This window comes from Fundulus heteroclitus, unplaced genomic scaffold (genome assembly GCF_011125445.2).
Source record: "Fundulus heteroclitus isolate FHET01 unplaced genomic scaffold, MU-UCD_Fhet_4.1 scaffold_59, whole genome shotgun sequence".
Lineage (NCBI taxonomy): Eukaryota > Metazoa > Chordata > Actinopteri > Cyprinodontiformes > Fundulidae > Fundulus > Fundulus heteroclitus.
The window spans coordinates 923,919-937,125 of record NW_023397022.1 but is presented as its reverse complement, the minus strand read 5'-3'; the positions used below and the strand labels follow the sequence as shown (position 1 = coordinate 937,125).

Below are 13,207 nucleotides of genomic sequence, written 5' to 3'. Positions count from 1 at the left end.
CAGTGTGTGATTTGCAAAAAAAACAGAGGGGGGATCATTTCCTCGATTAATCACATAATGTCGATAGGTAACTCGAGATTAATTGTAAATTAATTGTATGTTTTATCCTTTTATTTCTGAAAGTGTAATAGCCTGTTTGGGCATTTTAATATGCAATTTTGCAATAAATGACACTAATAAAATACATGCTTGTACAAAAAATATTTGTATTTTGTTATTTTTCAAGCACTTTTGAGAATTGGAATGAAAACATCCTAGTCCCAAATGTTAAACTCTGGACTATAATGGCTAAATGACTAATCATGACGCCCTGATGTTTACACAATGTGTAAATAAATTTGTAAATAAATACCATGCCGATATATTTTTTTGCCTCTTAAACAAAGATAGACATGGTATTAGGCATTAATAAAAATTTTACATTTCAATAAAGTCATACGTTGTTCGTTTTTTCACTCTCTCTCACACACACATCTAATTCTGAGCTTTCACACCAACAATATTTTTGCTTGCTGTTAATGTCCATATTCATACAGTTTAAGCCTGGAAAAAGGTTTTAAATTTCCAGGTAATTCCAGTCTTACACTTTGCTTGCAACTGAGCAGGAGCTTAGTACCCTGAAAGAGATTGTTTAAGAACTGATTAGTAACTCCAGGTCCTTCGTTTCGCAACGGGATTCAGCCTTAGTTTGTCAAATACAGAGAAAACAAATTAATAAGCATAAAAGTACGGTTTATGGGTTGGGGTTTCTGCAATTTAATCAACGTGTAAAAGCTCATCTTCAGAACCAATGTCTGATAAAATGGTGATCTGCACCAAGTAATCTACTTTCAGCAGTTATCACCGGTTATTGCACCGTAAACTGCAGAAAATACGTGCAGAGTTGCTCTGTCTGCCTTTACTACCGTCGGCTCCTATGGCAGAGGGATAGTTCAGCTGGATACAAAGTGTCTAGTGCAGGCAGGTCTCTTAATAACCGCTGTTTCGTCACTTATTTTAGAGCCCAAATAAGCGATTTCACTTTCAGAAATGTGCCCCAAAAAAAACCGCAACCCGTGACTCAAGAAATTTACAAGCGCCTTTAGAATAAAACAAGCCCAAAGTCGCATGAAATAAACAGCCTGTGCAACAGTGAGCGCGGGTCTGTTTTGCTACAGTCTCTAGCTCTCTTGAAACTACGGAAAGCGCCAAGGGTAAAAGAAACCTCAGTCCGGAGAGCGCGGTGGGGAAAAACATTAGGGCACGGTGAGTTTGTTTTGACGTGCGATTAACAGCGACAAAAAAAAAATGTCGGCGTTGTGGTCTTACGCGGTAAAACTGACAGTCCTAATTTATATACATGTTTAAATTCAGACAAGAGGGGGGGGGGGATGTATCCCCCCCAGGGATAAAACATGAATGACCAGAGGGGGGGACGTCACAAGCAGAGGGGGGGGTAAATCCCCCCCATCCCCCCCGGCAAATCGCACCCAGCCCCTAAGGCTTGTGTCATCACTAACTCCTCTGGACGGGGAGGAGCAGCGGCTCTACTCTTAGTCCTCCCCGGATGACTGAGCTCCTCACACTATCTCTAAGGGAGAGCCCAGACACACTACGGAGAAAACTTATTTCGGCGGCTTGTATGCGGGATCTCGTTCTTTCGGCCATGATCCAAAGCTGGTGACCATAGATGAGGGTAGGAACGTAGATCGACCGGTAAATCAAGAGCTTCGCCTTTTGGCTCAGCTCTCTCTTCACCACAACGGATCGGTACAGCGCCCGCTTCACAGCAGACGCAGCACCAATCCGCCTGTCAATCTCCCACTCCATCTTCCCCTCATTCGTGAACAAGCTGGCTCCTGGGACGTGGATAAGATAAGATAAGCTTTATTGATCTCACATTGGAGAAATTCACTAAACTGTGGAAGCTGTTTAATTAAACTTTTTCAATTAAATTGTATTTATATGCCGCCATTTCACAATACATGTTTTCTCAAGGCACTTTACAAAGTCAAATTCAATCAAATCATACAGATTAGTCAAAACGTTTCCCATCTAAGGAAACCCAGCAGATTGCATCAAGTCTTGATAAGCAGCATTCACTCTTCCTGAAAGAGCGTAGAGTGATGGTGGACAGTCGTCTGCATTGTCCATGGCTTTGCAGCAATATATCACACTGAGCATACATGAAGCGACAGTGGAGAGGAAAACTCAAGCAATCTCCAGCAGAAGAGGAGGGCAATCTCCAGCAGAACCAGGCTCAGCGTGAACGGTCGTCTGCCTCTACCAACTGGGGGTTGGAGAAGACAGAGCTAAGACACAAAAAGACAGAAGCACACACTGATCCAGGAATCATTTCTATTCTCACTCAGCAGAGTGAGAGAAGTAGATCTTAATGTCCTCCAGCAGCCTAGGCCTAACTACATGGAGGTTGATGCTGAGCGGATGCAAGACCTACATCCCAACCTTTTCCTGTATCTGTCTCCCCGACAAGAAGAGGAGGAGTTGCCACGGGTACAAATGGTCCTGCTCCCCGTGACCATTTGTCGGCTCCGCGTCATTGACCTTCTCGCCGTCGTAAGCTCCAACGTCCGCCCGCCAATCCTGTTGGGTCCGCTCCTTTGTCTGTCCCCGGGGAACCATTCAGCACTCCTTCCACTGGTTCCTCTGACCTCAGTTTTGAGAAAGTGGAGGAAAGGTTTAGATCTTTTGCGCTGTTGATCAAGAGGCTTAGAGAAGACTTGATTCATCATTATTATCATGCGTTGGAGGAAAGACTAAAGAAGCTGGAGGAGTATTGAACTTCATTAAGGACTTTTTACCATCATCCAGCTTATCCTGCGGTTCTGAAGTCAACCGAATGTCTAGGCTCCTGTTCCAGTCTCTGTAGGTGTGGCGTCGCCTGTGCAATAACAACATATTCAATTCATCCATCCATTTTCCAAACCGCTTATTCCCTCATGGGGTCGCGGGGGTTGCTGGTGCCTATTTCCAGCGTTCACTGGGCGAGAGGCAGGGTACACCCTGGACAGGTCGCCAGTCTGTCGCAGGGCAACACATAGACAAACAGGACAAACAACCATTCTCACACACACTCACAACTAAGGACAATTTGGAGAAGCCAATTAACCTAACAGTCATGTTTTTGGACTGTGGGAGGAAGCCGGAGTACCCGAAGAGAACCCACACATGCACAGGGAGAACATGCAAACTCCATGCAGAAAGACCCAGGGGTGTACTCGAACCCAGGACCTTCTTGCTGCAAGGCAACAGCGCTACCCACTGTGCCACTGTGCAGCCATATTTTTTTCAATTCAATTCAATTTTATTTATATAGCGGCAATTCATGAAACATGTCATCTCAAGGCACTTTACAAAGTCAAGTTCAATCATATTATACAGATTGGTCAAAAATGTCCTATATAAGGAAACCAGTTGATTGCATCAAAGTCCTGACAAGCAGCATTCACTCCTGGAGAAGCGTAGAGCTACAGGGAGAGTCGTCTGCATTGTACATGGCTTTGCTGCAATCCCTCATACCGAGCAAGCATGAAGTGACAGTGGGAAGAAAAACCACCCATTAGCGGGAAGGAAAACCTCCGGCAGAACCGAGCTCAGTATGAACGGTCATCTGCCTCGACCGACTGTGGTTACAGAAGACAGAGCAGAGACACAACAAGAGAGACAATAAAGCACAGAAGCACACATTGATCCAGTAATCTGTTCTACATTAGATGGTAATAGCAGGTGATCCGTCTTCTCTGGATGATGTCACAGTTAACAGAACGCTAGACCAGGTGTACCTACTATGAAGATAAAAGAGAGAGAACAGAAAGTTAAAGTACAAATGACAACACATAATGCATAATTGAAGAACAGTAGAACTCTTTAGAGTGAGAAAATTAGATCCTGATGTCCTCCAGTAGCCCAAGCCTATAGCAGTAAAACTATAAAGGTAGCTCAGAGTAACATGAACCACTCTAGTTATAAGCTTTGTAAAAATGGAATGTTTTAAGATTAGTCTTAAAAGTAGACAGGGTGTCTGCCTCATGGACCAATGCAAATTGGAGAACAGTAGGAGAAATCAGCAGAGTGAGAAAAATAGACCCCGATGTCCTCCAGCAGCCTAAACATATAGCAGCAGCGTTTTGTGCATTTCTTGTAAGTCATGCATTTAAGCACTGAAGCTTCCCGCAGAAAGCTGATATGAGATGCTTCTTTTAAATTTCCACATACTGTAATTCATAACAGTTCTTTCTATATCTCTTTTTGCAGGTGTTGAAGTAGACTCCAAGGATGTTATCTTTTTCCTCTTCCTTTCTTTCCATTTCTGTGTCTATTGAATTAGAAAAAGTCCTACAATAATATAACCATTTGTAAAAGTAAATCGATTTGGCTCTCTTTGGCACTAAGAAAGGAATTCTTACTGCTCCACTGCCAAACAGGACATGTAAAAAAAGGATATAACATATGCTATCTAATTATCCAGTTATTTCACAAGCTGATTAAGCCTACTTATGACCTTTAATCTAATTAAGCAGCATTAACTTTTCAAAAAAGTGTAAAATTTTCCTTTGGTATGTATTGTTAGACTTTTCAAATACTTGTGAGCAAACAAGAAATCAAACTATTGTTTTCTCCTGAGGGCTTTCTAATGTATACTTCTAACTACCTGCAGGACATAGCAGACAGTTGGATTCCTATGTTGATGACTTGTTTGACCCTGTTCTAGACCAAGCACCTCCGGTTAGTATTGTCATCAGTCTTTCTTCCTAATTGTAACTGAAGGCTAAAGTATTGTTGTTTCTTTTGTATAATCAAGGCATACTCACTTTACCTAGCTGCATGACACATTTTGGTTCATTTAGAATTCCGCTTAATTCTTCTAATTTGTCTTTTTTCAAAAAATTTCAACTAGTAACTACTTTGTCATAAAGCTGTATATGTGTGTGTAGGAAATGGAAAAAGTTGCAATGTTAAATCGCAGGATGAGAGGAGGAGGGGGGATTGGACCTATGCAGCCTGGGATATATGGAAGTGGTAAGAAAGTATTTTATACACTAAACTTAACACCTAAAATCTGCTAAATATTTAATAAATGCAATCCACTTTGAAATTCTTATTCTTCAATTTGGAGTCAAGATTTTAAGCATGTCATATTACAATATTACAACTGAAAATGAGTGAGTGAACATGGCAGTCTAAGTATATTGTATTAGATTGCATTTATTCTATTTTGTGGAACAAGTGGCCTTTACTTCAAACCAGACAGACATGAAATAGGGTTGAGAGAGATTGGAAAGATATACGGCAAAGGGTCACGGGCCGTGAGTCGAACCCAGGACAGCCGTGTCAAGGACATAGGCCTCCGTAAATGTGTTTCGCACACTAACCTTGGACCACCACCATTACCCCAATATCATGAAACCTTCTTTGAAAAAAATGCAAGTCTGATTTTTTACACAGAAGCTTTTAAACTATACACTCAATATAGGAAGCCGGATAGGAACAAAATAGTAAACGAGATAGGAAATTAAGATTGGAGAACACGAGTTAAGACTACTATGAAGATATTGTTGCCAAAGCATATTAATAGTCAACTTTAAGTATCTGTTCATTCAGAGGGAACTGTAGTTATTGTGCGTTGAGTTCACAATTAATGTTACATAAATTACATGAAAAATTTATACTTTGTTTTTTCAGGTATGCCTATGACAATGCCAGCCTATCCCATGGGTAAGTGAGGATGTAATTGATTCATTGTCTATACCTGCCTATCTGTGCATGGTCGATGGCTCCAGCTGTTATTGTGTAAGAGGCAAGGTACATTCTGGACAGGTTACCAGACCATTACAGCATTTGATCCCTAAAGGAATTATATCCCTTTTTTAAACTATTGAATAATTGATGAGAATGTTGTACACTGGTTGCTCAAAGTTTTTCTAAGATGCATGGTCACAACTCACAAATCCATCATGATGCATAAAACTGGAACACTTTCTCTAACTTTTTTAAAGGGACCAACTTGTCGTTGATTACATCACCCTTGTTTTTCATGTGCTGTTTCTTTTTTTTCTGCAGCTTTGAACCCTTTTGTCATCTTAAAATTCCACCAAATGTACAGTTAGGCATAAAATAGGTAGATTTAGATGAAAAATTATATTCATGCAGTGAAAAGGTTTGTTTTTGAACAGAAAGAAGGCATAACTTAAAAGTAATAAAACTATACAAAATGAGTATCAATTTTGTAAAAAACAATGTATGTTGAAAATTATGTATGCCCTTCTCAATCATCAACTATAGGGATTATAGCAACCAAACCCTTATTGTAAATGAATGCCACCCTTTTGCATGTTTCCACTGATACATTGAAAGACTTGGAGTTCAACCGGAACGTTGAAGGCTTTTCTAACTATCACCCTAACTTTTATCATTATGCTTTATCAAATTCAAAATAAGAGGCTGGGCCACTCCAAAATGGTTATGATATTTCAATTCAGAAGAAACATGTTGGTAAATGCAGTGATTAGTTTGAATATAAATCTGTGGAATTAATAAATTTGGGCTTAACTGTTCAATTAAATGTTTGTTTTAAATTTTCTGAAGCCAATGCCTAAAAATATAGCTTTTGCAAAATATATTATATTGATTCTAAATGAGGAAGTGGAGCATCAAACCTTCAAAGTAAACTTAACTAAAATCAGACTTTAAGACAAGATATAGGCAGAAATGGAAACATCTCACCCCAGCCATAGTAATAGCCATATTGATCTACAAGGAGGAATGCAGTATCGTCACATTCCCCATAGCCACAACAAAATAGACTGTAGGTAATATCTGCACAGGTTGGTGACATAGAAATTTCAGCTTTCATAACAACCACCTTAACAATTACCCAACAGTGGCCCAACAGAGGATCAACATGGTTATTCCAGGTTTTTTTGTTGAGACTGGGTTGGTTTATCCATCTCCTGCTCCATTCTACCATAACTCTTCATAAAGACAATGCTTATAATTTACCGCCAGCCCTCATCAAGGCCATTCTATGTGGACTTTGTATGTTATAGTGAGAATGCTTGAGTATTCCTGTTTCATTCCACAGTCTAAAAATGAAGGTAGGTTAAATTGGCTTCTCTACATTGCCTGTACCCAAGAAGTTGTACATAAATGGTTCGTGTTTGGGTCTGTGTTGCCCTGTGATGGTGACCTGTCCTGGGTGTACTCTTCTTCTTGCCTATTGACAACTGAAGATAGCCTCCATCTGAAAGGGTAAAGCAGGTATATAAATTTGATGAATGGATGTTTTTTAAGGTCTCCACCTAAACACATGAAATTGAACATATAATTTGTGATTAAATTAGACACTTTTTAAAAGATTAAACCTGAAATGTTATAAATGATTAAGTTCTTTGTTTTGTAACCATGTAAACAATTAAGTTGAGGTTACAACATATTACTAGACTTTAAACGTCATTGCTGTTTGCATAATGCATAGCAACTTAAGTAGTATTAAATAGCAGGTTTCTCATTAAATCAGCTTTACTAAATTTAAACACTATGTAGACAGTCCCTTCTAGGCATTGGAATTTTGTGACAAAAAATTTTGTTCTTTTTTGAGTGGTTGTATTTTCAGAACATTGTCAGAGGGCAACAATGGCCACAATGAATAGAAAAAACGGTATCTAACTTCTCTATGACAGAACACCTTAAAGGGGACATATGCAAAATCCACAGTTTTAGCCCAAAATACATTCTGTAGTAAATTTGGAACTCCTGGGAGTGCAGAAAATTTGAATTTAGCCTATCCAGGTACCGTGCAAATATAGTTATATTTTGTGTGTCATATTTCACAAAGCATTCAGTTTGAGCACATTACCCCCATTACCCCCAAATTTGTAGTTGTATGTACAGCACTTTGACGACCATTGTTATTTTAAAGTGCTTTTTTGAAAAAAAGGGGTATGGGTATGGATATGTCAGTATTTGCTGCGGAACTGCTAAACGGTCGTGGACACACAGGTTACGAATTTCGCAAATCCGCCATTTTAATTTTTTTCATAGCAATCTTGTAGACCAACCTAAAGGACACCAAAGCTACAAGTGGAAAACGCGAAACGTTGGGTTGTTGGATGTATTTACCCTCACAATTAATTAAACCGTCCTCCAGAATACCAGATTTTTCGGACCGTAAGGCACACCGGATTATAAAGGGCACCGGATTATAAAGTGCACCATGAATTAAACGTGTATATGTGTGCCTTTTTACACATATAAGGCACACTAAATATTCTACCCAAGTGTGTAATATCAATCCACCCTTTCATGTACACAGCTCTCTATCCATCTGCCGGAAGGACAGAATCGTTGGACTACACTGCCCTGTTTCCGACATAAGGCAAAAATAAACGTTACTGTTATATTGAATTAACTTACTAGGTTTATGGTCATTAAGGCGTACTCCTGGCGTGCGCTGCCTAAAGGCTATGACATTTTTGGGCATACTGTGGGCATACTGTGAGCTGCGCGGACTCCGTGCTGATTCCCCACAGATGTTTTACCCTTCATAGTCGAGCGTACTGTTGCCTACATTTCTTGTGGAAAATTCCTACAATTACCACACTTTCTACCAGAGGGAGGAAGCGGTGGAATGGATGGTAAAATGTGTGATTAGCTAGTTGAGCACCTAGAGCAGTTTCTTTCCCCGCAGGCTCCCACAGCACACCTGTAAGTAAGCACTAGAGGTGGGCAGATCGATCCTAGGATCGATATTAACGATACCAATGCTGATATTGATATTGAACAATACTCGTTTAACAAGATTGATACTTTTTATTCTCTCCTGCACGCACTGACTGCAGCAGATTCACAAAAGTCTCCTCGTCTGTGTTACTTTGCCCCTACCCTCCCTCCGCTCACGTCACCATCTTGAATCGTCATGTGGCTCAGCGGCGCCAGCCAATCAGCACACAGGCTCAGCCTTGTCCACCCACTCAGCTCTCTCTCCACTCAACACACAAACTACCGCACTGCTTCTCCTCAGACTGGGAGAGAGAGAGACCGGCCAGAGCAGAACAATATAGAGAAGAGGGAAAGAAGCGCTGTCTGGCCATAATTTAATGCCATAAACGAAACAACGGCAAGCTTAGCATAGTTTGTAAAAAGCCGGATAAATGTAGTGGAAACACAACAAATTTATATAGCATATGAAAAACCATGAGTAAGAAAATGTCAAGCTACAGAAACGGAGAGAGGAGACGAAATTTTGTTCATTGCTCCTACAGACCACACAGACAGACGTTTATGACAGTGGTGTTTCAGACCTCCAGAGAACATCCAGGTAGAGAAGAGTGGTCATCTTCAGCAGGAGGTCATATTAACTTTCAAAGGAGATATTATATGTCATATGTTAAGGGAGCCCTCTCAGAAAGTGTAATTAAGACCTTGAAAGAACCCAGTACATTTATCCCATTAAAACATGTTAGCTAAAATAAGATAACATTAGATAATCCTTAATTTATCCCACAACAGGGAAATTTATTGAGTTAAAGCAACAGGCAAGTGCACACAACTCAAACAAAATTACATAAGGATTGAAAGATATAAGAGGTGGGTTAGGAAAAAAACACTATGAACATAATATAATTAAATTGTAATAATAAAATAAAAATCACAAAAACCCTGAAAGATCAACAGTTTCATGATACATCAAGCTTAAATGTAAAAAAATATCGTTATTGTATCGATATCGGCGATACTGACTCTGTATTTAGTTGGTATCGGATCAATTAAATATTCCTGGTATTGTCCACCCCTAGTGAGCACAGATAGGGACAAAATGATACACGATAAGCTCAGATCTTTATATTGGCGAAACCAAACAACCCCTCCACAGACGCATGGCTCAACACAGGAGAGCTACCTCCTCAGGACAAGACTCTGCTGTCCACTTACACCTTAAGGACAAAGGACACTCTTTTGAGGACCAACATGTTCACATTTTGGACAAAGAAAACAGATGGTTTGAAAGGGGCGTGAAGGAAGCCATTTATGTTTAGAGAGAAAAAACAACCTTAAACAGAGGAGGACTTAGGTTTCAACTCTCAAAACCTTACAACACAGCAATAGGGTTGATTCCTCCCAATAATCACCTCAATCCTCACCTCCATACGGGTGATCAAAACATCGCTCCTGTAAGCCAGGCCCAAAACGACCCTAACGACTCCCCATTGCAGAGTCGTGGACCAGTTTTGGTTTAATTTGCAGGCCAACAATTACCTTAACGACTCCCCATTACGAAGGGATGGACCAGTTTCAGTTCAATTTGCATGTTATCTTAGCCAAAACAAGTCCTTTGTTGACAATGCCATAAAGCTTGGAACTCCACACTACTCCAGACATTTTGAATTGAAAAAGCTTACTGGATGGGAAGCGAAACGTCTTCAAACTTCGCAAAAAAGGCCAGTGTATTGTTTTTTAACTTTTTTGGAATGACCATGAGCTGGATGAGAATCTTCACCAGCACACAGATCGGGACTGTGATGCCGTGCCGTCCTTGCAACCGCCTGCTTGGAGCAGCTCAGTGTATCAATCTCTGTGTCACATATAAAACAGTTCAATGTAAAGACTTCTTGCCGCCGACAAGTTGTAAAAAATGAGCTCTGTACGTACCTGTCCGCCTTGAATAAGCATTAGGTACGCGCGGACATCCGCAGAGTGAACTATGCCCGAGTATGTGGGGGCCTTTAGATGAATGCACTTCTAGTTTTGACATTACAGTCAGGCAGTCTTGTAGAGTGCTCAAGGGTCCGATCAGGTAGTGACAGTGTGTAGCATAATTCTCCGAATATCTACTGAGCGGAGCGGCTTTGTTGCTTACCAAAGTTGTACTTATACATTTTAATAGATTTTTGAGCGCATTGTACACATTCAGTAAGCACAACGGTAATAATATACAAGGCGCACCATATTTTAAGGCAACCTTTGAGACGATTTAACAATTTTAAGTGTGCTTTATAAGTGTGCCTTAAAAATACGGTACTGAAAAAATGGCCGAACGGGGTGGAGTGGAACGCTCTGCGACCTGAAGGGAGATGGGGTTTGAAGTGCCTCCTTTGCATTTAAAGAGGCCACATCAAAACAAGTTGCTCTAAGATAAACATCAGAACATGGCAAAAAAGGGGCTGAGGCAACAACAATGAGGAATTCAGACCAATGTATTGCACTTCCACTTTATATAGAACATAACTGAATCTGAAAAGGAAGGCATTAAAAAGAATATGTACCCTGTAAAAGCAGCTCGGAGTAGTATACTTTTTTCCAAGAATATTAATTTTGCACTGCCGATTATTTATGTTTTGTTGTATGAACTTGATTAAAATAAGTGTCAAAAAATATCTTGCAGTTTTTTTGCTCTCTATATTAATATACAGTTTACTGTGTTTATGTGTGACAGTCAACCCTGCAATTCCCAATTATGGTGCAGCTGCCATGATGCCAAATATGCCAGGTAATCCTGTTCTATAAAGCTGTCATCAGCTTGTAGTAGCACTCAAGAACTATTTAATACTAAGCTCACATCAAACATAATGGGATATTTGTATCATGGACAATCTACTGTTGTGTTAGCTGATTCTGAATTGAATTTTTTTTGGCAATGTAACTGTTGTCCCTCTATCAACAAAAAATATGCCTATGTAGCCTTGATGGTGCCTCAGACTCCTGCTGTGAGTGACCCTATGCAGATGGCAGCAACTCAGCAAGCTCTCATCAACCAACAAGCCTTATTAATGGTGAGTTCCGTAAGTTTTTTTATGAACCCATGCTAAACTACTATGGGCTTGGTCTTCAAAGATTTTAAAGAAGGAGAACTAAATTGTGTGGGCAACAACATTTGGGTACAATAAGTGGGCATGTTGCGGGTGATCTTCAAAGTTTCAATCAGAGTGGCCGTTTCTCCTCCTGGACAGGTGAGTAACAGCATGAAGTAATATATATATATATATATATATATATATATATATATATATATATATATATATATATATATATATATTGATTGTTTTTGTTGGTGTCACGGTCTTGTTAGACTTGTGTTGCTATGTTAATTCAAGACTTGTCACACATCTTATTTTGGTCTAAAGACAGTGCTCAACAGCCCACCTTGTGGTTACATTTTGCATATAGTTCATTTAAATTGGTAAATTTCTTGTACTTCTGTCAGTTTGGGAGCTGCTGTAAAAGAAAGATGAACGCAATGCCAGTCAGAAACGGCGGTAACATAATCTTTCCAGACACCCAGGATGCACAGAAACGTTTTTAATTAATGCCATATAACTTTTTCTTTTATAATGACAATATTAATTTTCTATTATTAAAAATAAAGCAAAAAATATTATGTCAGCAGAAGTTCTGCGAATACTGTTGAACTACATAATGACAAAACAGAAGACAAGGATTTTGCTTATCATAGTCAATGCCCGTGTCAAATGTGACAGTGAGCGGAGCTTCTCAAGCCTCTATTGACTGAAAGCCTCCATGGTCTTGAGGTACTAATTTCAATAACTATTTAAAAAAAAGAATGATAATAACTTAGATCTGCCCAGGATGTACCCCTCTTCTTGCCCATTGATCGCTGGAGATGGGCCTCATCTTAATCATGACCCTAAAAACATAAAACAAGTATAGAAAATTAATCCCACTGTATAACATTGAGAACTGTTCTGTATAGTATTCATAGTGCAAAATAAGTGCTTAAAAACCTAAAGTAAACAAATAAATGAATACAAAATGTTAAATTTAAGGCTGATTTTATCAGCTGTCAGCTCATCCACGATACCCCTCTGGCAGAGTTTAGTCTCAGATGGAGCCATATGTTCAGACTTACAGCGAGATTCATCTCTGAACAGCTGGATTTATCTCCACCAACTCCTAATGGCTGCTTGACCCAAAATATTGCGAACCGAGGTAGCTATAGCAGACAGGCAGAAAAGATGAAACCTGCAAGTTGCCTGTGCAAATTTGTAGTTATCCGGGTCATCACAACATCAAACAGGCTTAAATCGGAGGCAAGCAGACTTTTGCTCAGTTCTTTCTGAAAACGTTTTGACACCTATCCAGGAGTCTTTGTCAAGTTTTTTTTACTCTTCTGTATGCTTATCCATGCATGCAATTAACTGGAATAAAATCAAATATTTCTGATAAGTTAATTATCTGTTGCATTAGAACAAAA

General features: G+C 39.6%; 1 protein-coding gene across 1 annotated transcript in view; it reads left to right on the top strand.

Annotated features, from left to right (window-relative positions):
• myo15b (myosin XVB) overlaps positions 1-13,207 on the top strand; it is a 456,255-nt gene that overhangs the window by 337,771 nt on the left and 105,277 nt on the right. The window contains exons 27-31 of the mRNA XM_036133239.1: positions 4,658-4,725; positions 4,935-5,019; positions 5,683-5,715; positions 11,432-11,485; positions 11,677-11,768. Of these exons, the coding sequence (XP_035989132.1) occupies positions 4,658-4,725; positions 4,935-5,019; positions 5,683-5,715; positions 11,432-11,485; positions 11,677-11,768 (332 nt within the window). The remainder of the gene's footprint in view (positions 1-4,657; positions 4,726-4,934; positions 5,020-5,682; positions 5,716-11,431; positions 11,486-11,676; positions 11,769-13,207) is intronic.